The sequence below is a fragment of the Alligator mississippiensis genome, chromosome 6 (assembly GCF_030867095.1).
Source record: "Alligator mississippiensis isolate rAllMis1 chromosome 6, rAllMis1, whole genome shotgun sequence".
Classification (NCBI taxonomy): Eukaryota; Metazoa; Chordata; order Crocodylia; family Alligatoridae; genus Alligator; species Alligator mississippiensis.
The window spans coordinates 81,112,357-81,139,800 of NC_081829.1; the positions used below are offsets into that span (position 1 = coordinate 81,112,357).

Consider the following 27,444-nt stretch of genomic DNA (forward strand, 5'->3'; position numbering starts at 1 on the left):
CCACCCTTTTTCAGCTCAGGGACGCTAATACATGTGATGCTGGAGGCTGCTGGGGCGCATTAATTTCTGCACTCTGGCAGACTTGATTGATTCGATGTGCTAGATTTACAGCACATTGGAGCAGCTTCCCTGCATGTGTGCAAGTGCTAATAATGTCTCTATATTGTACACTAGTTTCTAGTCCTAGGCTCTACAGACTGTGAAAAAAAGCAAATGTAGTCAGTCCCTGTTATCTTCAGCCACTGAAATAAATACCAGTAGGACTTTTCCTTGAGTTCAGTGGGATTTGGATCATGTCTAAATACAGTTGCAGCTTACCTAGATACCAATACTAGGAGCAGCATTCTAGAGATGTTTTTAGTGCCTCTCCGATCCAGAAGAAAGGATGCAGTCTTGGAGATAGGTGGATTCCAGACAATTCAGATCACTTAGTGATACCCTTTTGCCCTTAACTGATGCTGTTTTATCCTCTATTTGAGTCTTAAAAGTAACTTGCTACCTCTCCTTTTTTCTCCCTGCAGGATTAAGAGAACGACAGCATGGTGTTAACAGGCAAAAAGCACTGCGAAGCCTTCAGCATAAGAATGCTGCAGAGAGAGAATCGAACTCCATGAAGGTAAAAAAAAATGTACTTGTGCTTCTGTAGTAGTCAGCAGAATGCATTCAGGTTTAAAAAATGATCATCTACTTCCATGCCGGGTGTTAGCATTTGTTTTTGTTTAGTCAGACTCCACTTAGGCAGCAGAAAAACCAAATAAAGTGATGGCTAAGGCGTTGTGTCTTTTTCCAATATGTTTCATTTATTTTATGAACCATATTCTTGTTGAAAAAAAATAAAATGCATGTTCTTGAGAAAACATTCTTGAAAATATGTTGGAGAGACCAGACCCAGGATATGTAAGCTAAGTAGGTTTTCCAAACTGAGATATACTCATCCTTCAATCCTCTCAAAATAAAACCTTTTCAGTTCAACAAAATTATCTTTCCTCTTCCATAAGGACAGTCAAGTTTGTGAACTCACAAAAAGAGAGGAGGAACAGCTAGCCAGGTCCAAAAGATCCACTTATATAACAAAAGATGGGAAGGAAGGAAGGAATATGGATAACTAAATTGTAAAAATAAATTACAATGAATGATTCAAAATATTACAGTATGAGGCTTACACTAATCAGACAAGTATTTGTGATTTATCTGTGGACTGTTAAAAAGGGATTTTTATCTGTGTTGCACTTAAGAAATATTTTTTTTCTTTTTTGTTAGCTGCTGGTGTCCACGAGATGCATGCAAAATAAGGCATTTCATAGGACATTTGTCCTCAGTAGTTTCAGAAACTCTGAAGGAGGTGGAGAAGTTTGGAAGCCAGGCAAAGGTCTTAAATCTGTAGGTCAAGGTAAATAAAGTGCAGCACAACATGAAGCAAAGATTGTTGCAAGCCCTGGAAAATAATTAGGAAAGGGAGAACATATGTTCCCTGAGGCTAGGAAATTATTGAATTTAGAGCTACAAACAGCATAGAAGGTGGGAACAATTTCTTTGGCATTCCACTCTGTAAGTAAATTCTTGATCTCTGTATTTAGCTCTCCAAATCTGCTCCACCTAAAATCCCAATTCAGGGATTATTTAACACTGGGTGTGTCTACACGAGATGCTACATCGCCGTAGTTTCTTGCTTCGGTGCCATAGCATCGGTGGGTGCAAACTATAAATGCTGACACTCCATAGTGGTGAGCTACCTCATTATAGTGCATTACTGTGTCAATATAGCTGCTACAAATAATTATGTGCCATCATTTAGTATTTTCTAACGTAAGTACTATGTGATGGCGCAGTAACAACTGAGCTGTCGGGGGCATGTGTAGATGAGCCCATGCTGTTTTCTAAAGAGAGCAATAATGTAGCAAACAAGGCAAGACTATGGTGTGATTGTCTTTAGCTTGCATTCCTCTAGTGGGGAACAGTACTCTGAGCCTCACAACCCACATATTTGATAGCAGAAATCTAGCTGAAGACCTGTGACATCAGTGTTCTTGTTCTGAGACTGTAGTCAGCCAAGAAAAGACCCTCCATGGTTATTGTACTAGAAATAATAAATAATATCAATAAAATAAGTATTTAGAGAAAACAGAGATTGGAAAAAGTGAAGGCAAAGAGAGAAACATAGGTCATAATCACAAGAGATAATAACACATATATAATATGGCTCCAGGACCAGTGGCAATAAAAATCAACAAATTCCTCAAGTGAAAATAGCTTCTGGATTGAGTACCTTGCTCCTCCTTCAGGTATAATATTAAAGCTCAGGAAGTATTTTTCCCTTCACAGGTTCAATTTTCCTGTCATTCTGCAAGCTAGTTATATTTATTCATTATGGAATGCTTGATTATTGCTGCACAGATACCATTTTGTAAGATGTGGCATAACGTTTACTGTCTGTCAAACAGAATATCAAATACGATCTACATTTTTAGCAAAGTGCACACTCCTCTGAAAAAAAATAAAGGCTCTTCCATCTCTTGGCATGCCCTTTATTAAAGCAAGATTTAACTGACATAATACATTCAAAAGTCCTGCAAAATTCACCAGATATTGAAGTTCACTGAACTGGTTGTCTTTTATCAAATCCGGTGCTGCCCAACCTTTGCCCCCATGGGCCAGGTGAGATGTGCAGAGTCAGTTTGCAGACTGGATCTTGTCCTATGGCCTAATCTGATACATGGGGCCATGCCATCTGGCCCACAGAGCTTAAAAATTTGGTGGGAGGGGAAGGGGAAGGTGGGGAAGAGGGGAAGGAGGAGGGGAGTGGTACTAGTGTTTAATTGCCATCACTCCCCTGCCTCCAAATTTCCAGACCCACGGGGGACTCTGTGGGCCAGGTGACATGGCTCCACAGACTGGATCTGGCCCCCATAGACTGGAGATTAAGCACTGCTGATCTAGTCAATGGTAGGAGGATAGATGGCTTCTATAAGTGGGTGACAAAACCACCCTTCCCTTATCATGTGGTCTAAGTAACCTGAGGAAATGTTATAAGTGAACCATACAATTCTATAGTAATTCCCAACCCAATCTACCAGATGTTTTTGTTTGTATGTGGATAATGTATAATGTGTAATGCCTTACACAATTACAAATTCAAAGGGACAGCATAGGCAAAATTAAAGTAGCTGGAGTGATGTTGTGAGCAGGTTGATATACCTGCTGCTGTGCAGGTGGGCTTCGTCCCCTTAGGAGTCTTTCAGACAGTCCAAACAATAGTCTACAAGTGGACTTGGATACCTGCAGCCTCACTGTCTAGCTTTGCTTCCTTGGGACTTCCTCAGCTAGTCTTTATAGAACAACATAATAGTTCTTGGTCCAAACAAACAAATGAGTAAAGCAAACCTTCAGCCTTTCTGTAGGTGGCAGGAAAGAGCCTTTTAGCTCTAGCTGTTTCTAGAGGTGAGCTCCTCTGGGTTCAGTCTGCTTTCTATCTGCAACTGCTTTGTCCCTCAACTCAATCTCCCTGCTCTCTCCCCTTCAGCTAATCACTCACAGCTGGGCTCCTACCCCAGGGCTGGCTGCCCCCCTTAAACAGCCAGACCACCCTGCTACAGGCATGTTGTAGTCAAACTATTTATTTGTGTGGTTTTTCTTATATCCTAAACAAAATGTATATTAACCAGTAATGGGAGTGCCATATACCTTACTCCAAATTATTCATTATTATGGTTTCTAAATGGAATCTTTGTCATGTATATCTAAATGTCTTTTGGTTTAACTATGGACACATGTAGGTGCCTGAATGCTGCTCTATTCAATTCAAATAGTAGGAAAATGTGTCCAAATGTGGGATAGTTCCAATATGCATATATATGCCCCTAAGGAACAGCTGCCAATGATGCTTTCCCCCACTGTTTATAAAAATTGAATTCTGTTGTATTGCTAACAGTCAATGTTTGGACTATTTGTTTGAATCTGTACATGACATGGATTGATGATCTCAGGATAGTTCCTAATAGACCGTCATGCAACTCAAGTTAGTTGGCTGCCTGGTTGGTGCACACTGAAGAGAAATTAAGGAGGTAAAGAAATTGGTTTCTTGCACCAAGAGGTGGTCAGTCAGGGGAAAGCGTTGACAGACAATGGCAATCTAGTTACCTATGCTGTAACACTTTCAGTTATGTTTCTAGGGATTTCATTCTGGCAGGTTTCATGAACAATAAACAGCTTCAATGAACAACCTACCCCAGTGGGGGCCAATCTTTTTGGCAGGCATACCACAAATTAAACCCCAAGTTTCCCCAAGTCCCACTTTAGCCTCCTTCCTTGGGCTGATCTGCTGCTCTGCTTTCTGCTCCCTGTTCCATTCCCTGACCAATCTTCTGCTTTGATGTCTGTTCTCTCCCCAGTTTGCTGTGTGTCATGCACACATGCCAAAGGTTGTCCATCCCTGACCTAAACCAGTGAGTCCCCCAGACAATCATTCCCTATGAACCTAACCCCACAGAATTTTCTTGGCAGCTTAATGGTAATTTGACTGAGCAAGGACTGGGTGCAAAAAACTGGGGAATCAATTGATGCAGCAAGCAGGGACTGTAACCAAGATGCAGCAGTTTAAGCCATAAACTTGGGGCCGTAAACTTAATTGCATGTAGTGAACACTATGTAATATGTCATCTGGGTAATAATTTAGATAGATTTAAACTTCATGCTGATATTGTTAATATAATGGCATAGATTCTGTCACATATGGGGAAATCAGGCATATGATAAAGGGTCATTTTCATGGTCACAAAAGCTAATCTTGGTCACCATCAATCAGTACTATTTGATGCAGCCAAGACATGACTGGTAATTAATTAAATGTATCCAGAGCACTTCTAGGAAATTGTGTGTATTTTTTGTCAGAAGAACATGGAGAAGTTTTCCTCACGATCATATCTGATGCTTTTGAGAAATAACTCCGACCCAACTCCCACATAAATACGCAGCAGAAAATCACAGCATACCTACATAATTCATTTTGCACTGCATTTTTAGACTGTAAGTTCTTAAAGTATTTAAATATTTCAGCAGATCAGCATGAGACGGCAGGTTGTAATCTAGAATTGACAATTGTCATTGACACATACATTGTTAAACAAACATAGGACCAACTACTCCAACTGAGAGACTCTATTAATCATTTAAACTAATACCTTGAAAATATTTACTTTTTGCACAAAATGGATCAGATTTTTCTCTGAACTTCTACAGACAATTCTGAGTTAATTTTACAAACATTTCTTTGAAATGGCAAAAGCTGGAATGGGGGGGGGAGGGGGGACCTCATGAACAAACCTATCTGGTATTTTAAACCCTGAAGGTGAAATAGTTGCATGCATATATTGCAATAGAATATTTTAATAATTTGGATCTTTTTCATTTCCAGGAATCTCTGGCATCACAAAACACAGAAATGATTTCATCCATAGTCATTTCACAGATGATTGATGAGAATAAATCAAAAGAAAATAGGTCTGCTTTGCCTTTGCAGTCTGTGATCGCTCAGCCTGATACTTATCATACGAAGCAATCTTTGGCTAATCATGGTTCAGTCAACATTAATAGAGCATTCACATTACATCCCAGCAGATTAGAAATTCAGGCATCTCTAGATGATAGTGTACGCAGAACAGACTCTCACACCAGAGAGGAAAAACAATGTCATAACCAGGAAAACGGATTTGCATCCATAACAATTACTGCTAGACGAGTTGTTCCACCTTCTAACAACACAGTGCAGGAAGCTGCTACTGATTCACCGTGTTTGAAATGCAGGGGAGGCAATCTGCTAATGAATGCTGCTACTACTGCTTCCAACAATGCAGGTTCAGCTCAGCACTGCAGACCTCTGTATAATCAAGGATCTTGTACAAACCAAAATGCCACCAGATTAAAGGTTCCTGAAACTTATTCACAATCATGTGAAGGGCATCAAGGCTGGATTTTTAACTCTGAAAGCAAAGAGAGTAGAATATTTCCTCCTGGAAGTAATCGAAGGAAAAAAGCACCAGTTTCATTCACTTCATGTATTCACCTCAGAATTTCTCAGCAGTGTCCAAATAGAATCTATTATGTAGACAAGTCACTCTCTGTCTGTGTTGACCGACCTCAAATTAAAAGCCAAAAAATTCATAGATCAATATTGTCCTTCAATATAAATTGCAGTTCACCCAGATTAACACCAGATGGAGTAGATGGCATAGCTAATGGAGGGCCAAGAGCTGAGACACTTAAGAGAAAGCTCTCAGAAGAAAACAAGACTCTACTCAGAACATTTTGGACTGCAGATTTAAAAGAAAATACTGCAGATAAAAAAAAAGCAGCAAATAAGGAATGCCTGGGTACTGCATATCCTTGGAAAGGCACACCTCCCTCTGAACTACTATCATTTGTGGATATACCCAAAGGAACTAATAATGTGAAAGCCACAAAAAAAGATGATGATGATGATGATAAACAGGCTGGTGGCAATCACATAAAATTATCTATCCAAGTTCCTAAGTTGTGTTGCGAGACAGGTGAGTAATTTATATAAACCTGAATGATCGCTGAGATTCAGACTGGAAATAGATCCACCATAACAATATTATACAAGCAGGTAGTAGAAATCATTGCTTCTGCAGGAATAAATGCATGATGAATCTCAGGGCAAACTACACATTTCGAATTCTAGGACTGTCATGTTTGCCGTACCAGTGATGCATGCCTTTCACAGATTATATGGGTGAAGCATGACACATGTTTTCAGGATTAAAATCACTATTTCTAATACAATATAAATATGCGTTCCAAGGTTCACACAAGCTTTTGCCCAAAATTCAACTAGATGTCTGTGTTCAAAGTATTCAGTTTTAAAATATGAGTCTGAAGAGAAAATTATTTAATTCAGATTGGTTTATGCTCCTTTATGATTCAGAAATTATTTTGTTTCTAACCTCAATTGGAAAGTCACATTAATAGGACTAGACTTCTGGCAGCTGAAAAACAATGACAGTTTCCCAGTGTAAAGGCTGCAGGATTAGCCCCAGAAAACTTTTGCAAGATTTCTTCCAAGTATCTCAAAGCATTTTGCAAACAAAATAATCTGCACATTACTGTGGGTTAGGGAAGGGGAAAATACTATAAGGATTTTATACCCACCACTGAGTTGTTATTTTCACTGAAGTGCAATTCAGCAGCTGATTTACTGTGCACTTCAATAACTGCAGCTCACTTTATTGAGCATGTAGGGAGAGAATGCAGATAGGCAGATTACAAGCATACAGGGTTAGAATTTTTTCCTTCTTTTTTGCAAAATACTATGGAATGTAGTAATAACCACCAGTGGTCAGATCTTAGCTGAAGTATTTTTGACATGTGCTTTGTCTTTGATTGGACAGACACTCTTTGGGCACTAATTAAGGTCCATTCTACGGAGGCAGACAAGGGTTTTTGGGTAAATCCAATATCTTTTATTAAACCAGCTAAAGCAGTTGGAAACATTCTTCTTTGCAAGCTTTCAGGTACAAACACCATTCTTCAGGCTGATAAAGCATCTGTAGTTATTCTGTGCTCTTCCTGGATGGGATAGAATAGAATAGAAGCCAGAGGCCAGTATGCAAGAGTGTCAGGCAGGTTATAATGTGCCATAAATCCAATGTCTATATTTGGTCCATGAGTTTTTGTATCCAGTAAGTTGATGAAGTGAAGTTAGTAGGTTCATCTATGAAAGGTGTTTTGTAAATTCCCTTTGAGGATTAGAACTGGGAGATTGCAGAGAGAGTGGTTTTCTGGTGAGAAATGTGCCCCCACCAGTAACTGGGTATTCTTGTCTCTGCTAGATTTTCAGTCTGGTACATAGTTATTGTTTGGTTTCTCCTACATATTTTCCATCGGGGCATGTGGTGCAAGGGATGAGATATATTACATTTCTGGAGGCGCAGGTGTAAGATCCAGAAATGTTGATAGTTCTGTTGTGTGGTATAGTTATTGTGAGGGGGAGGAGATATCAGCAGGTTTTGCATTTTTTGTCATGGTCTGGATCCATTCAGTGTGTTTTGAGCCATAGGAAGTTTGCTTCTCGTGATGAAGTTGGCGAGGTTTGATGCTTGTTTAAAGGCTAGGACTGGTGGTCCTGGGAAGATCTCTTTAAAATTTGGGTCTCCTTCTAGTATGGGTTGCAATTGTGTGAGAATTTTCTGTATAGGTTCCATGGGGGGATGATATGTCATAACTAGTGGTGTGCAATTCATGGGGATTTTCTTTTTGTACTGCAGCAATTCTTCACATGGTATCTGGGTGGCTTGCAAAAGTGCGGTCTCTCTCTCTGGAGGAGTGTCCTTGTTGGGTGAAAGCCCTTTTACATTCTACAGATGCAGGGAGGGAAAAAAAGGCACAAAAATCTTAGATTTTCTTCAATCACACAATGACTCATGGACAGAATTCTGGTGGACCTGTTTCCTCTCTCACCTCCTTGTTACACATTCCCGTCTCTGAAATGTTTGATGTAATCTTTATTATTATCAAAGTAAAAACGTTTAAATTAGAAGATACTTTATTCAATAAAGCTGCTGTTGTACATCCACAGTGAGGTCAAGATTCTTAAGAAAGAAGCTACATTTAGGTTCCTGAATACAGGTATGGCCATTAAAATTTGTGGCCAGGTTTTCAGGAGTGCTGAGTGCTCATCATTTTCCAGTGGTTGAATGTTTAATATACTGTGAGTCTGAATACTCATTATAAACTTGTAAGGGTGGCATGGGTTTTTATCATATGAGGTCAAAGGGAAAATGACAAACAGCTGTGAGGAGGGAAGGGAAATGTGAAGGGAAAGGAAGGACAGTTGGAGGGAGGATGCTCACTGACTCATGTTATCACCTTAACCCTTTCATTTTTGTGCTTCAGCATAATTCTATATCTGTGCCATTTTCCAGGCAGCTTTAAAGTGACAATGTTCTGTTGGCTTTTTGACAGCCTGATCTGCAAAGCTTGGCTGAACACAGTTCAGACTCTAAATGTAATATACTACAGAAGTAGTTATCTATAGTACTTTTGGGGATTCTTTTGGGACCACAGATAAAGTGGTTGCCATGAAAAAGTCAGCATTTACTAGACACTGTTAGAAAATTATGTATGAGATCACCACAGTTTCACTCCCTGCACTTAAAAGAAGAAATAACTGATGTAACCTATTGGGAAATGCTACCCTTTTTTACCATCTTCCATCACTTGTATACATAACAATACAATATGCAAATGTGTGTGGTTCTCTTGAGCACATCTTGTGTAATAGATAACAAGGTGTTTTGTCATCTTATTACAATTTTCCAGTGTGAAATTTGTAAATATAGTTAATATAATGCCTCAAAAGAGCATGGTCTTTCTTGTTAGGTTCTAAAAATTAATGAATTCTCAAATACTTGTCAGCCATTAACTGTGACATATCTTAGGAAACCTAGTAAAATTCATGAGATATCTACACTGCTCATTAAAATGAAAGGCAATTGGTTTGATTTTTTACTTGTGTGAAAATGAAAGATTGGGCTCTTTTGAGTTCATGGAATCATCAAAATGAGAGATGGAAATGATTTATTAGGTTGACTAATCCATTTCACTGCACAAACAGTATGTTCCTACAGTTTATTATAACTAGGGTTTATCTAGATGAGTTTTAAATGTCTTAAGTAACAAAGCTATAGAGGGAAGCTATTACCTTTCTGCTTCATGATGTGATATCCCTGTGTATATAGCCACAAATTGCAGTATCTTTTTACATGTTGTATCGCATTGCAAGCACAGCCAAATTGCTACCACTATCAGCTCTGCCTTTTTCACCATTACAATTTTCCAGGTGCCTTGATTTCATTTTGTTTCTATTTTCCCCGCCCCCACTCCACTTGCCCCACAGCTTAAATTTATTCATGTTGAAGCATCTGAGTACTACTAGAAGTATCTCTGCTGCTAGAGAACAAGAACATCATAATCACAAAAATGCATTCATCCAGCTAACTGGACCTAGAAAACTGCCTAAGTGAATGTTATCGACTATGACTTTCATTCTGTTCCTTTTGGGCCTAGAATACGTAAATCCTTTATTTAGGGCTATCAGCCAAGGCCAGCCAGAAACTCCTATTGGTACAAAGAGTGGCAGCTTGCCTCTTGACGTTCTCAAAATTAATGAGAAGGATTAACAAGATAAAACATATTGTACCAATTTGCTGTTTCTATTAGCTTGGCATTTATTCCTGGGTCCAAAACAGAAAACTGATCCTGATCTCTAAAATCTTTCCTAGGCTGCAACTAGCCTATTGTAATGATGGCCTTTCTGTTCTTGATATTCTGAGATCATTGTGCATGCTGAAGATGAAATCCACCCAAGACTTGAGTGAGAACACTGGGAGCTGGAAGCAGTGTGTTTTTAAAAAGTGATTGATCCTAAGAAATTGAAGACAGTCCACATCTTATTTTCTTCAACTGCTCATGATTTTAATTCTTATGCTGCTAGGTACCATAGTAAGTGAGACTTTATATGGTCATCAAAGTGGTTTATTTTTTCTTATTTTCTAAAAAAAACCCCCCAACAACAGAAATCATTTGATTCTACCCATGAAAGTACTTGAGAGTTGGAACATTTTAAATATCTATTTCCTTTGACACCTCTTTTAATATTGATCAGTTTTCTTTGAAGACCATCCTGTCAAACTTTATTTCATCCCAGGTTTCAATGGGAATTAAAAAGGTATGAGCAATGAAGGCTCAAGCCATGTGTCAGCAAGAAAGTCTTGACATCATGCAGTACATTGCTAAATTCAAATAGCTAGGTTGTGGATGAAAGAACTGAGGCTACAGTGTAGCATTGTGTAAGAGGTTTGAATTTATATCAATTTGGAATGCTAGTCATCTAATGGCTTCCTAGCCAAAAAATGTTCGTAAATAATAGCCTCACCATGCCAAGTAAACAGAAATTAAATGAAGAAATGGATGTTAAATACTGAGCTTTTTGTTTTGACTTATAAGTCTTGGCATAATAGAACAAAATTCAGGGCCAAATTTTTGAAAGACATCAACATCCACAGTCCCCACTCAGTCAAGTAAATAATAGACCAGATACTTCATATATGCTAACCCAGGAAAAATTCACTGTTCTCAACCAGTACTGCAGGGTACTGAACTCTTTTGAAAAATCTGGCCCTAAGGATTCATGTGGTCTTATAGGGGATATGATTCCAGCTATGGTTAAGAAATCTTAGCAGTTACTTAGCACACTTGATGGTCAAATCTTTTTCCAAACATATTCTAATTCAAGTTGGTCCATGATTGTGGATCATATGTTAATCAGCCGCATGGTGCTCCCTTCCCGTTTGTGATGCCATATCATGATCACTGTGCCACTACAGCAATTCATTATGCAGAAATAACACATTAGAAAAGTATTTGAATGCCCCTTTACCTCCCTCTCATTGCAATTTGGCAAGTAGAAATAAGGAGAAGATCTAGCTCCACATCAACACCAGAGAGGTCTCTTAGTCCCAACAGCAGAGTACTACAAGGACCAGCTGGAAACAGGCAAGTGATCTGTGCTTCAGACAATGACTCTTCTGTAGAGTAAAAAGAGATCTTTATTTTTGTCCATGTGGGGTCAGCCTTATCTCCCTTGCTCTGTACCTTGTGTTTACTGTTGCTCTATGAATGTAACATGGAGGGGTATATCATTAACATTCTGATAGGACAGCACTTTACTTTCCCATTTTACATTCACTAGCACAGCTGATTATATGAGCAGAGAATCAGGCCCAGTATTCATGCAACATCATCTCATTCCATGTTTTATATTAAATTTTTTATTGTCAAGTTTTCTGACAGCAGATTATGCAATTTATAAAGGGAGTCTGACTTGGACTTCAGCCACTGAGTATAATAGTGGGTGGCCTTCCAAAAATTATATTCTATACATGGAAAATTATAACAAATCTATAATTTTCCATGTATAGACTCTAACTACCGGGGAGGAGGGTCATCTTAAATTCAAAGTTATCTTGGATTTGGGCAAATACAGTAAATCCCTTAGGCAGTATGGAAAATCTTAGTTTATATATAAATTTACTGTATTTACTCAAATCCAAAACAAGGGGCTTCCCCCCCATTTAACATGGGGGGAAGCCCCTTGTCTTGGATTTGAGTGCAAGATGGTAGGTGGCAAGGGTGGAGGCAGGCAGCTGCTGTGACTCTGTCTCCAGCTCCAATTTGAGGTTGGGGTCAGATTTAGAGCCAAAAACACTGCCCCCAACCCCTCCTCCCATAGGATCTGCTTCCCTTGCCTCCTCCCTGCCACCTACCCCCTCCACCACATCTTCCCTATTCCCTCCCCACCCCTGTTACATCTTATACTCATTCTCAGCTCCAGGTCTGGCCCCAGTCCAACCCAAAACATAGAGCACAAGGTGGTTCCAGTCCTCACCCAGCCAGACAACAGCACTCGTGGTGGCAGCAGCTCCAGTCCTGGGACTGGGTAGAGTCAGTGCCAGAGCTGCCACCACTGGCACTGCTGCTGCCTGGCTGAGCAGGGACTGGAATCATCATATGCTCTGTGCCCTGGGCCACAGTAGGGCCAGAACCAGAGTTGTGACTGAGGGTGAGCTATGGCAGGGGAAAAAGAATGGGGGATGGTAGCAGGAGAGCCAAGCAGGGGGACAAAGTAGCAGTGGATGCAGGTATGGTGGAGGAAAGTGTTGGGGGGGCAGGCCCTGGGGGGGGGGGTGTACATACCATGGGAGGAGGGTAGTTGCTGGGAGGGCTAGTGGGGAGGGACAGGCAGTGGGGGGCCTGGAGCAGGGGCACCAGGAGCAGGGGCAAGCAACCTGACTCTCCTACAGCCTGCTCCTGTGCCACTGCTTGTCTTGCTGCTGCTGCTTTCCCCACCACATAAATCAGGAGCATGAATTTAAGACATCCCCCCAATAATTAGATTCTATACATGGAAATAATAACAAATGTATACATTTTCCATCTATAAATTCTTTTTAATGGGGGGTGGTCATCTTACATTTGAAGTGGTCTTGGATTTGAGTAAATATGGTAATACAAAACTTTCTTACTAGATCTTTTACATCCATTCCATACATAAGCCATAACGCAAAGAATGTCTGGCTCAGGCTGCATAATATTTTATGGCCTGATGATGACATCACAAACATGTAGGTTTTTAATTCCTGATCATCTAAGCTCTCTAAGGTCATAACCTTTGCCTTCAGCAATTACCTGTGTGCCAGGTTGAGTTTGGTCATAACTTTGTAATGATACACTGTCATAACTTGCTAACTTACCTTTAAACCTTAAGAATTGTAATACTGGTGCTTTTCTGTATCAGCTGTACTGTACCATGTAGTTTTCCTGATGTTGCATAAATACAAGGTAAGGTAAAAAGTAAAATATTTAAATGATTTATCTAATTTCTATTCAAGATAGGGATACAAATATTTAAATTTTAAGCTTTCAGCTAACCACAGGAAGGATAACATTAGCTCCTATACAATGCATAATTTATATACTTGAATCTAAAGACTGATACTTTATAGTAATATTATCTACAATATAAACTGGGCTAATTTCAGCTGAGAACTTCAACTGCACTTTAATCTTTCTGTTGTTGTTACACTCCAACCCAATACTCAGAGGTACGTAAAGAATGATAGCACAGACATAGGGGAAGTTGAGGTCTGAATCAGGTGCTAAAAGGTGCAAAGAAGATGTTTCTTGCACTGCAATGGAGACTTAAGAAACATAATCAATTTTGAATTGGATTATTAAATGATTAGGGAATCAATAGAACTGTCTGAAGACGGGTATAGTAAGGTCACCCTTAATGTGGGTGAAAAAGTGGATAGCAATATTGTTTCAATGCTGGAATCTAGGGAACGGGGACTGGGAAAGGGCACAGAAAATGTAACACCAATGGGGAATATGGGAGAGGAAATAGGTGTTCTGCAGATAAAGACTTCTGTAGAGTCAAAGTCAACATCAATGGTGTGTGCTTAAGAAACTTGTAGAACTGGTCATTGTGACGTGGGGAGATCACAATTTAGGATTAAGAAGAATAACCCATTTTGACTGCCTGTATTGCCTGTACTTAGCCATAATCGAGAATATAGAAGGTATTAAGGGTAAAGAAGACAGAGGACAGAAAAAGTATTATAGCTAATGAAACTTGTTTTCACCTCAGAAGTATTTCTGTCTGTCAGTTATTTAACTGAAGGGCAGCTGAGGTAAGTGCACATTTACTTGATCAAAGTAGCTTAATAGAATGGACCAGAGAAAGGATCTGACTTTGTGAGGTGATGAATGCCCTTAGAAAATAAGCTTTCATTTGTTCTTCAACTAAAGAGTTCCATTAACAAGTGCTTGAAGCTAAGGGAGTTCTTTATAGAGTTCTACCAACTGTTGCATGGTTAACATAAATGTCTGATTTCAAGCCTTGTTAGTTAAGGGGAAAAAGAACTAGATTTCACCTATTTCAAGGTGACATTTTTAGGTTCATGTATATTTTAATGATTTAAAATATTATTTAATCTCCCATTCACTAATTTTAAAAAATCCTGTCACTTACTCACTCTGGCCTGTTCCCCAGGGCCATTGAAGGGCAAGTATCTTTGACACACAGAATGACACCTTCTGGGGGTTAAAAGTGCTCAAGTCATGCAGGTACACTCAAATACTGTGGTAATGAGCATGATATAACTGCTAAAATAGGTTAGCAAGATCTTAGTATATTTTGAGGCAACTGCAATGCAAAAATTTTTTTAAAAATGTATGCATTGATTAAATAATTATTTCTATTTTACGGAAACACTTGCAGTTCACCTTTAAACTAAAGGGTATTCATAGTTTGTAACTTGACCTCATTTGTTACTAAGTTATATGACTGGAAAGTATTAATAATATTGTCCTTATTTTTATGTATTAAATAGCATTTGAAAGGTTGCAATGAAGAACAATGTGAGCTTCTAGGGTTTTCCTATATCATCTGTCCTTGAGAAAGTCACCACACAAGGACCCAGAGTTAGGGCTGTGCGAAGCTTCGGTCCCTGATTTGATTCAGTGGAGATTCGGCCTGATTCGGTGGCCGAATCTCTGAATCTCCAAATCAAATCAGAGGACACTTTGATCTTTCCAAATCAAATCAGAACCCTCCAAATTGATTCAGAGAGATTTGGCGATTTGGACATAGACACAGCTTTAAATAGTTTTTCTACATACCTCTAGGTAGCAGGCAGCTCATTAATGCTGTGATGCTGGGGTGCATGGAGTGCCCCACAGAAGTGCAGGGGGCTCCCCAGCATTCTCAGCAGCAGACCCAGACCAGAAGCACTTCCACTCCACTTCTGGGTCCACCAGAGAGCGTGCATGGTGCCCCCCCCCCCCGCACCCTCCTGGCTCGGTGACTGGTACTCTTGGATTTGATCAACTAATTGAATTATTGTCCCAGATTCAAGCTGAATCCAAATCCGAATTGAATGGGGCCCATTTCACACACCCCTAACCAAAGTATAAGATTAGTAGGAAAAAAAAAATAATAAAAAAAATGTATGTATATATATGTGTGTATATGTATGCATATATGTATATATGTATGTATATATTAGAGGTGTGCAAAATGGGCCATATTCGGTTCAGATTTGGCCTAAATCAGGGTCAGTGATTCAATTAATTGTTTTGGATCACTGTCCCCAATTCAATTTGGCTGAATCCAAATCTGAAGATTCGATGCTGATTCAAAGAATCAGCAATTTGGCCATAGACACAACTTTAAATGCTTTTTCTACATACCTTGAGGTACCAGGAACTGCTTGTGAACACTGCAATGCTCGGGCAGATGGAGAATCCCACAGGAGCATGGGGTGCCCTCCTTGTGCTCAGCAGGAAACCCGGAAGTGGACTGGAAGCACTTCCGGTCCACTTCCAGGTCTGCCAGGGAGTGCATTGGAGGGCCCTCCCCCCCGTCTCTCCTGGCTCGGTGATCAGCCACAGGGGAGCCCAGGTGCCCCCCCAGACCTAGAAGGCACCAGTTGCCAAGCCAGGGGGATATGGGGGGGGCCCCCAGCCACACCCCAGCAGACTCAGAAATGGACTGGAAGTGCTTCTGGTCCACTTCTGGGCCTGCTGCCGAGCACACTGGGGAGCCCCTCCCACTCCTGTGGGATGCTCCATCCACCCCACCATCACAGTATTCACAAGCTGCCTGGTACCTTGAGGTATGTAGAAAAACCATTTAAAGCAATGTCTATATCCAAATCGCTGAATCTTTCCAAATCTCTCTGAATCGATTTGGAGGGTTCCAGTTCGATTCAGAGAGATTAAAGGGTCCTCTAATTCAATTCAGATTCAGAGATTCAGCCACTGAATCAGGCCGAATCTCCGCTGAATTGTATCGGGGACCAAAATTTCACACAGCCCTAGTGTATATGTATATATAATTCAGACACCATATAATTAAATGAAACCTGTTAATTACAATATGAAATGTATTGTACAGAAATTGGAGCAGCTACAGCTGACACTAATTAGTTCTCCAGCATGCAAATTGGCAAAGTGGCAATGGTGAATGTAGAGCAGAACGTGAAATATAGTGCAGAAAAATTTTTTAGTGTATGCCCATTAAGTGTGAAGAGCTAGATAAGCAACTGGTGTAAATCAGTGTATGTCCACTGACTTCAGTGGAGCTGTGCTGATTTACATCAGCTGAGGAGCAAGTCTGAAATGTTCATAACTTGGCATTATGGAACTAGCAGCTGGTGCCGACTTGTTAAGAACAAAGGACCACATGCCTAAAAGCATATTAAAGGGAGTTCCTTTGAAGTTCTACTTCAGCTGGTATAAATTTAAAATGGGGGAGCTTGTCAATTTTCTCTAGCTCTAAATATTTTGTCATTGGGTATATTTCACATTGTTATTTGGCTTTAGTTTAGCATTCTAGAGATTAGAAAATTAAGAACTCAGTGCTTTCAATGTATTAAGTAATGCTTCAGATTCCTGAATGCCTTTAATTCTCATCAAGACTGACACCTTATATGATGGTTCCCTAGCTGTGTAATAGACAGTCAAAGGCCCTTACATCTCTCTCTCTTGCCACCTCTCTCTCTGTGTCATATTATATGATTTCCTTTCTCTCCTCTTCCATCTTCTGTGTAGAGTTTCCCCTCAATCCTTAGGCAGTATTTTTACGTCTCCAAAAAGTCTGAGTAGCTAAGGCCCAGATTCTAATCAACCTTGTGGGTCTCTAAACAGATCTTAGGCAGAATTTTGTCACTTAGGTCACAAGGGAATCCTCATTGATTCCACCTATTCAAAACTATGTAACACTTCATAGGTACCTTCACTTGGGCCTACTTTGGGCTATTCTAAATACCCAGAAGTGACCCAGCTTGGCTGCCTATGTATCAAACTCCTGCCTAAGTCTCTTGCAGTTCTGATTACTAAGAACTCTGCCTTGTTCCCAGTTCTTTAAGTGGCGATGCACCACACCAAATGACTGTTTTGGCCCCTGACAGATGTTACACTTAAGACCTGATTAACTGGTTATGTCCCCATACTGATGGATGCAGACAGAAGTGCAGCTCCCTGCTGCAACTAAGAACACTTTGCAGGAAACATTCTGAGTTACAGTGATCCTCCTCACCAAACAAAAGTTCACTGTTGGTTCAAGTGGAGAGGGAAATCTAGCTGCTGGCTACAGGCTGCAGCCAGTTTCCCCTAGCAACAGCCCAGTTTTCAGAATGGGAGCAGGGAAAGAAGCAGAGGAAGCTCATTCTAGGGGTTCCTCAGCCAGTGCTGGAGGGTGGGGTGGGTGAATTGGAGGGGGCTCCAATTCACCCTCCAGTGACAGCTGAAAAATCCTGAGCCTAAACTCCCTCTGCTTCCTTTCCCCTCTCCCATTCTGAAAACAGCTCAGAGGCTAGAAGGCAGGGAAGACAGAAGTTACAGAAGATGATCTGTTTTGATATGTCTTCATCTGACCCCTCATTCAGTGAGGGTTCAGATTTCCATCTGATTGTTCATTTTTTAAGCTTTCTGCAGACATGCACTTGTGTTTGGTCATGGCTATAAACCATATTCTGTGGCCAGATTGGGCTAAAACTGTCACTTCTGTCTGCACTCCTAGTGATTAGGATGCTTACCCAGAAGTAACCTAGCTTCTATAGCCACCTTTACTTGAGGGCCCATATCTTGCACTGTCCACAGCTATCAGGCTGAGCCCCCCTCTACCTATCCTGGCCTACTGGGCAGCCAAGAATGTAAGATTCTTGGGGCCAGGAGAGGATGCAAAAGAGAGCCCGAGTCTAAAGTGTGGCAAGGAGGGCATTGCTTGGGAATGAAGAATTATAGACTCTGGCTCTTGCTACCAGGATTATTTCTGGCTTTTAACTAATGACTGTCTAAAGTAAAATGCATTCTGATAGCATGGACCACAATTAGGATGACCATATGGAACAATGCAAACTCCAGGACACTGCCCCCTTTTCCCTTGCCTCTCAAAACAGCAGTGCTGCTGCAGGCACAGGCAGGGGTGGGCTGGGGTGGTGCAGCTCTGGTATTACTCTTCAAGCAGCTAAGGGACTCATGGACTGTTAATGACCTATTGTTCTTTACTTCACAGGTGTTAACAATCATCTCCCCTTTTTAATGGTCATTCCACTAATCAAGCTAACTAACCAAGCAATTTTAGGGCAATTTTGTGGTCTGCTAGGGCTTCCTATTTCACAGCTCATACCACTCTGCCTCTCTCCTCTTCATGCCCCATGCCTGGGATGTTCATTTTATTTTTTTTTACCAGCCAGATGGAACCAGCCTACAAAATCTGGGACTGTCCCAGTCAAACCGGGGCATATGTCCATATCCACAATTGCACATTTGTAGAGGAATGCCCATTCACTAGGTAACTGAATCAGGCTCATTCTTGCTTGCTCTCCCTTCTGGCCCCATGGTTGTTTTATTCCAGAATCTTGTAGGCTGATGAAGCGAGGGGATGAAGTTCATCATGTTGAGCAAAACTAGGGAATGGTCCAAGTTGAAGGGGGTTTTTTTTAATGCTACTCATGTTTATTTCATTTAGTTAATTATTATTTATTTAGAGAAAATATGGGCATCAAAGAGTATCCTGTCCCCCTGCCTGACCATATGGCTACATAGCTCCCATTGGAGATCACGGGAGATAAACATACGCATGAAGGAGAGAACGTACTCACAACTACATAAACAAAAGCAGCCCCTAGGCCTGCTTTCAATTACATGACTGGTATTTCGGCAGCAGTTCATTAGATGTCTCAGTGACTTTGGCTGTGATCACAGCCATCATATTTTCATGTGGAACTAATTGTTCTTTAACAATTTCTCTACTGTATAAGGCTGCAAGAGGCTCTTCACATTAGCTGTGGAGTCCTGTATGCTTTAGGGCACAATCCTATAGTAACTTGAGTGGAAACTGAAGGTGTTCACCAGCACACTGTTATTCAACAAACATAAGGTGCAATCATAACCAAGTGATGGGAGTAACAAGCTACCATTGCATGGTATAGAATCCCTCATCTCCTCTTGATGATGAAAGGATTCTAGAGCTCCTTTTAGTCCCATAACTAATATCTAGAATAGTATAATATGATGCAAGAATTCCACATTCTTAGAAAATTTAGCAAAGCCTTGTTTATTTCTCCATGAATGAAGCAAGCGTGCTGCTTGATCTTTTTTTTTCTATTTTTCCAAAGGAGATGAAACCGATAAATTGTTTTTATTTTGTCAATTGAAAATTTGGGCACTGGTTCTTCACTGTCTTGCATCTTATGGATTACTTGCACCAATTCAGAGTGGGGGGAAAATAGTGGAGTCCGATGAGCCTACAATTTGTACAAACACAAAAGACAATGCAAGATGCCAGACTCTGAAGGAGTATGCCCTCAGGTATTCATTTACCTTTGCATAGCAAGCAGTGAATGGCAAGATAGCATTTTTAGATTATTTAAACAAAATACTTAACATGGCCCGTAGGGAACTGTTATCTGAAGAACCTAGCTGGAGCAATAGGCCTAATTCCCAGTCACTTAGCCTGGTGCGCACAGGTAAAAGCACCACTGAAGTCAAACGAGCTATTCTGTTGTAAAAGAAATGAGAAACTGGCTCAGAGTAGTGTGGGAAATTACCTGAACTAGCTGAGTAACTAGGCATCCTTCATATGATCAGAGTACTATGTGCCCAGTATACCTCTCTTACCCTTAAAATCACAGGAACCATTTAATTATATTATATCAGTCATATTCTAATATAATAAAAGCCATAGTTTGTCTGTCTGTCCATAATGCTCTAGGCCAACTGTGCATGTGCCGCCAAGAGGGTGGGCAGCGATTGCTTGGGTGGCCCGAGCTGCACAGGCCCAAGTTTGAGCCACTGCTGGGGAAGTTTGGTAGCAAGGAACATGCCCCAGTCACCCGAGCAGTGGGTCTGCCTCCCAGAACAGCCGGCAGAGAGGGGGAGGCAGCAGGCAGAGAGGGAGGGGACACAGCTGGATAAGGGCCAGGAGGACACAAAGCAGAGGTGGGGGGTGGAGCAGGGCCAGATGGGGGTGGGGAGCAGGAACCATAGGCAGAGGGAGGAAAAACATTGTGGGGGGCTGAGCATGTGCATGCCCACACCCCCACATCCCTCCCCCCCAAGACAGAAAGTCAGCAGGGGAAGTGTGGGAGTGCAGCTGGGAGTGGGCAGGGATCAGGAGGGAGTAGAACAGAGCTGGGATCAGGGCCCACTGCACCTGTGTGGCTACACCTTGCCCCGCACTGGGGGCTGTTGCCTGGTGCTGGCGGACAGCCAACCCCCAGCCCTGTACTGGCCCCAGCTGCCTTCCCGCAACGCCCAGGGGGTGGGGGGGAGGGCCCAGACCCAGAGGCCAGAGCACAGCCAGCCTCAGCTGCACCAGAGGAGACAGAGCCCCTGGGACCCCAACACCCACCCTGCCCTGGGCTGTCCTTGGGAAGAGCCTGGCGCAGCCCGGCGCCTCCTTTAGAGGCGTGGTGCTGGGGGACACGGGGCAAGGATGGCTGCACCTGGGGCTGGGCTCTGCCTGCTCCCTGCCTGCATGCCCTGCTCCTGCCTTTAAACAGTGGCGCAGTGCCATGTGTGTCCCCGCACCATGTGTGTGCCCAGGTGGGCACATGGCGCCACACTGCTGTCAAAGCAGCAGCAGCAAGGTGCACTGACAGGAAGCAAGCAGAGCCCAGCCTACAACTTCCCTAGCACCATGTACAGATTAGGGGCAATGTGCCCCGCCCCCTTGGCTCCCCAGCACCTCACTTCTGGAGCAGCCACTGGGCTGCACCAGGCTCTTCCCATGGCAGGGCATGGTGGGTGTACAGGTCCTGGGGGCTCTGGCCTGGTGGTGCAACCGAGGCTGGCCCCGCTCTGGCCCCCATCTCCAGGGCCCCCCGGGTGGTGTGGGGGGGGCAGCCTGGACCAGTGCAGGGCTGGGGGGCAACAGTTTTGCAGGGGCCACCAGTGCTGGGCAATGGCCCTGGGCACAGGGGAAGGGGCAGCAGTGTGGGTCCCAATCCCAATTCTGGGCCTGGGCACGGCTCTGCTCCAGTGCCAGCCCTCCTCCCCCTGCAGACTTTCCCGCCTGGGTGGGGGCATTTATGCGTGCTCACCAGTCCCCTCCACCCAAAAAAACAATATTTTTCTCTCTTTGCATGTGCATGCATGCATGCATGTGTGTGCATGTGTCTGTGTTCATGGCAGGGAGAGTGTGTTTGTGTCTGTGTGTCCATGTACAAAGTGAGTGAGAGTGTGTGAGAGTGTGCCCATCTGCGTGTGTGTGAGTGTGGGTGCATGTGTCTGCGTGCATGCTTGAATGTGTTTGCATGCATGTGCGTGTGTTCATGGCAGGAGGGAGAGTGTGTTTGTGTCTGTGTGTCCATGTGCAGAGAGTGAGTGACAGTAGTGTGCACCCATCTGTGTGCATGCCTGCATGTGTATGCTTGTGAGCATGTATGTTTGGCCATAGTGGGACAGGGGGGCAAGAAGCAGGGAGAAGAGAGAAGCATGTGCTCCCTAGCCCAGCAGGGCACCCTTAGCTTCCTTTACCAGCACCATGAGGGAAAGAGGCCCTGCCCACCCCCGAGCCCAGCTTCCATGGGGGGAGGGGGCCGCCAATTTTGTGTTTGCCCAGGGCTCCCATACACATTAATTCACCTCTGGGCATGTATGCGGAGCAGTGTGGGGGAGAGGGGAGGTTGCAGGACCAGACACAGAGCAGCAGGAGGGGGGAGGGTTGGCGCGGGGCGGATGTGGAGCAGTGGCAGTGCAAGACAGTGGGTGGTGGTGGTGGCCGCCACATGCAAGGCCCCTCCCCACCCCACCCCATTCCTGGGAGGCAGCAGTGGTAAGGTGGGGGGTGCCGGTGCTCTGCCCCCTTCCCCGCCCCCCCACACACCATTCTTGACAGGCAATTGGCTAGTATTTGTTATATCAAAGTGCCTTCTGAGTCACCATGAGAGAGTGGCAGCTTCTTCTAAGACATTGTTGCAATGTGAACATAGATGTCTAATGTAATATATTAAAATGTGTTATGAAAAAGCCTCACATAGGCAGTTTTAATAATTTTCTTAACCATTTTCATAACATTTATTTTAAAAAATGTTAACAGAGACCCACTCAACCTAGGGACCCGTTCCATGGAAACAATTGGTTTGTAAAAGATATTGCTTTGCTACAGCATGATCAAAAAGACATCACAAAGGAAATAATGATGGTTTGAGGTATGGTTCTAGGATTTATTACCTTGCAAAATAGAATAATTACAAGGGGCTTTTTGAGGTATTCACACTTATGACAATTTTAGTGAAAACTGAACTGGTCCTCTTTTGGTCCTGGCTTAATATTAAAGGAAAACAATGTAGACAAATAAGAGGGACTAATTTTATACCAGCTTATAATTATTTTGTGATTATATTGATGGAGGTTGCATCAGCTTATGTTGGTGGATTAGTTCCTGGCTACTAGAATATTCTTGAGCTATGCAAAGAAAGGTGCTCTGTGAGGATAATGAGTCAAATCTAATGATTTAAGACATAAGGTGACCTCTGGTAGCTGTCAGACAGAAATATTTTTCTTCACGTTGATGCAGTTATTCCAAATTATTTTCTTATTCCATTAAATCTCTCAAGCTAAACAGTGTTTGGCTACAGCAGGGCTTCAGTTTCTGTCCTAAACTGCAGTGTTGTTAGGTAATAGGTCCACTTTTAAATGAATATTCACCATAATTCCTTCACCTATCACCAAATGCAAAGCTTCATTAATTGTTTTTAAAGTGTTTTGAGATAATAAATTGAAAGTCATAATAGAGGTGCTTATCATTATGCACAGCATTATACAGATGATTAGTTGCATTATGGGATTGTTTTCACCTTGCTATGAAGGTGTAGCTCTATTCTCATAATACGGTCTATATAGATGGAGCTCACTGTTTCAGCAGTGCACTGAAATTAGAGGGTTTCTGTTCACGTGGTTCCAATTGCAGTATTGGACCCAACAGGGACAAGTCTTTTGTAAATCTTCTAAATACTGTTTTACGAATACAATTTTACTGATCTATTTTTGCTCTAAAAACTGAGATCCTAGAATATCTGTAGATATAGAGAGCACTAATGATATTTTTTTCCATTTCTTTTTCAATGGCACTAAGGACATATTTTTCTATTTCTCAAAACATAAGCAATATAGAGTAAAATCATTCTTTACAAAAGAAAAATATGGTATGCAAGCCTATAGTGATTTTGATATTGCTCTGAGATAATTTAACTCTTACCCAAACCAGCCAGTGGTATTTCAAAAACCATATAAGCACAAGATGCTACACCAGGGGAAGAATAATCAAAAGAACAAACACATAATGGGTGATAACTGGCTGGATGGCAACCATGAGAAGAAGGATTTGGGGTTTTGGTGGATCACAGACTGAACATGAGCCAGCAGTGTGGTGCAGCTTTGCAAAAAAGGCAAGTGCGGTTTTGGGCTTCATCAATACGAATATTAGGTTGAGACATGGGAGGTGATACTACCACTCTACTTGGTGCTAGTTAGGTCTCAGCCAGAATATTGTGTGCAGTTCTGACCTCTGCATTTTGAAAAGAATATGGGAAAGTTAGAGAGGGTCCAAAGGCAGATGACAGAAATAAAGAATTGGAAGGCAAGCCATACAAGGAGAGGTTGAGAGTACTAAGAAGCCAAGAGAATTAAGGTTGCAGAAAAGGTGCTTGATGGGGAACATGGTTGTAGTCTTAAAATATCTGAAGAGCTGCCATAAAGAAGAGGGGGGCACCTTTTTCTCCTTTGCTGTGGAGAGTAGAATGCATAATATTCACTTGGAATAATTGCAGTAAAGTAGGTTTAGAATAGATATCAGAAAAAAAAAATCTTCAGTTTGATCTGTGGAATACACTGGAAGTTGGGGAATCTCTTTCACTGGATGTCTTCAAGAAGGAAGACATTTGCCAGGGATGATTTAAAAGTAGAAGCAGTGCCTGGAGTGTATATTGAAGAGCAATAGTTGGAAGCCCAAGAAACCCATTATGCATAGTACAGAGTCCAGAGCAGGTGAAAATTGGAGAGGATCATGCTCAGCAGAGGAGAATTAAGCAAAGCTCCAAAATCAGCTTGGCTATGAAAGAAGATTAAAGGAGCTGGGATAAGTTTACAGAGGGGATAAGATGATAGAAAGAGGAGTTTTGGCCCTCCAGTTAGAGTGTATGATGCATGGAGTCATGTTTACAGTCCCCAGGTTACATTGCAGAGTGGAGAGTCTTTGGTTTTTCCCTTTCTTCTGGGAATTGCTAGTTTCCACAATGGGGTTGGGAAGGGATATTTTCCCCTCCATTGCTACAGATGTTTGAATGTTTTTTCACCTTCCTCAGAAGCATTACGTGTTGGCTATCGTCAAAGGTGGGAATTTTGAGGAGAATGTGCTGATGCTTTTGCTAGGACTTAAGGAACTCAGAAGTTCCTGGATAGAGAGTCTTGCTCGTCTGCCTAGGGTCCAACCAAACACCACATTTGAAATCAGGAAGGAATTATATCTCACAGCCAGATTTGCATGGACAATGAATGTTTTTGCCTTCCTCTGAAGAGGCAGGTGGGAGAAAAGGGTATTGTCTTTTTCCTTCGAACTTTTGGGCATATTTTAACAACTTCTTCTGACCACAATCATCTAACACTGTCCTTGGTCTCCTGCCTTACCTGTGGCAAGTCAGGGTATTTTTGATATTTTCAGATATGATGCCTGGTATTTATGCAAGAAAAATTCATGAAGATTTAAGAATGGGTTAGACAAATATTTGTCTAGGATGCTTTAGATAAGGATGATCTTGCTTTAAGCAGGGGATTCGATTAGCTGACCTCCTTTCCAGGTCCTTTCCAGCCCTACTTTTCTGTGATTCTGTGGCACTTCCCCCATAAATAATTTTGTGACTACTTCTCAGCTAGTTTGAATTGGCAGTGCTTCAGTGACCTTGATGAAGCTGCACTGATATAACAGCTGAGGATCTGACCCAGCTCCATTGTTTTTCAGATCCATGGTTGGGTCCATGTTAAAAAGTAAATATGAGATTTTGTGAACACTTTTAATGCATTTCCATTAGAGGTCCAGATAAAGATATAAAGCATCACAGGGAGTCCTTAAACTTTTTTTGAAAACCCATTTGTTTCAGTGCATTTAGGATTCTATATAAAAAAAAAAAACAACATGAGAGTGCTTCTGCTTTGTCCCTCTCTCCCCCACACCCAGATGGTGCAATTATCTGTAATATGCAAGCTAATATCTCAGAGAGCTGCTGTGCAAGCTGTCCTCAGAGCTGCTCCAATGCCCTTTATTATTTGCATTACAGTAATGCCTAGAGGACTGAATCAAACTCTGGGCCCTATTGTGCTCAGAACTATATGTATACACACTAAGAAAGTCACTGCCCTGAAAAGTTGCTTGTTAATAACAAGCCTATACTGCATCTATACTGTGCCATGGAGCATGACTGTAAAAATACATCTCATCTATGCTCCTGCTCCAGGAATACTTCACGCCAAAAGGAAATTGCGTTGCTCCTGCCATGATCACACCCCAGACGGAGAGCCTAAGACCAGCCCTGGGCATGCACCACATAAGCAGATGCATCTGATAGGCTCCTGTCCACTCCAGTCCCATTCCCTGTCCTCCACTTCAATTTCCTGCCATATCTTGATGTTAAAGGGAAATTAATGAGCATGAGGAGGTCAGCAGTCAGTCTGGGCCATACAGAGACATAAGTTTGGTGAGACCTGTTCCACAGGGCTCCACCTCCCCTATACCCTGTCCTCAGCACACCTTACTGGGTTGGTATCTATCTCTTTCGTACCAACATGTCCAGTTCCTTTGTTCCTTGAGTGCACTGAATCTAACTTGTCCAGACTTGCGCACTGCACGGTCAGTGCAACCTCACAGGTATATTTCTCCCTTAGAGGGATTATCAGTCATCAATCAGTCCTTATGTCAATCAATCACTCCTTCTTTGGAGGAATTCTCAATCACCCCTTGGTACTTATATAAATTGGTCCATCCTCAGAGGAGCCCTCAGCCCTCCATCAGTCCTTATATAAATCACTCCATTCTCAGAGTAATGGTCCGTCATCAATTGGAACTCACCCAAATCTCTCTGGGAAGCAAGTCTACTCTCGGTCAGTTGACCCCTTGCTCAAAGGACTGTAAAGACTGGACTTTTCCTTCAATCAGCCAGCCTGGGTTACAGTCAGTCTGACATGCAGGTACAGGCAACCCCTGCTTAACACGGTTTTGATTAACCGCTGTTTTGCTATAGTGCTTATTTAAAATACCTACATGAATCCACTTTGCACTCAGTGAGTTTCATTATAACACTGAGCGTGGGGGTAGGGAGAAGCAGCGGTGGCAGCGTCGAATGAAGAGGTGAGTGGCAGCTGGTGGGGCCCAGGGCAGGGCAGCAGGAGCACAGGGTCCACTCCAGCATGTGGTGCTGGAGCAGCCAGCTGGCTGGTGGGTGTGCGGGCAGGGAGAAGCAGCAGCGGCAGTGAGAAGGGGTGGGTGGCTTGAGTGCAGAGCCTGAGCCAGTGCCTGGGGCTGGGGCTGGGGCCAGGGCCAGAAGCTGGGCCAGGAGCATGCAGTCCACTCCAGCATGTGGTGCTAGAGTGGTCGGCAGGTGGGCAGGGAGAAGCGGTGGTGGCATTGGTAAGAAGGGGTAAGCGTGGAGCCTGGGCCAGTGACTGGTGCTGGGGTGGTTAGGGTATGTGAGCGTGGATCCCAGGCCAGCAGCTGGGGCCAGGACAGGCAGGGGGTGTGAGCATAAAGTCCGGGCTGGCCCCCAGGGCCCGGGCCAGCAGGGTGGCAGGAGCACAGGGCCCAGGCCAGTG

General features: G+C 42.5%; 1 protein-coding gene across 6 annotated transcripts in view; it reads left to right on the forward strand.

Moving 5' to 3' along the window:
* The window catches only part of C6H10orf90 (chromosome 6 C10orf90 homolog), a 252,619-nt gene that overhangs the window by 180,770 nt on the left and 44,405 nt on the right, over window positions 1-27,444 (forward strand). For all 6 annotated transcript variants that reach the window (XM_059730041.1, XM_019482863.2, XM_059730043.1 and 3 more), the window contains 2 exons: window positions 522-616; window positions 5,411-6,542. In XM_059730041.1, coding sequence (XP_059586024.1) covers window positions 522-616; window positions 5,411-6,542 — 1,227 coding nt within the window. The remainder of the gene's footprint in view (window positions 1-521; window positions 617-5,410; window positions 6,543-27,444) is intronic.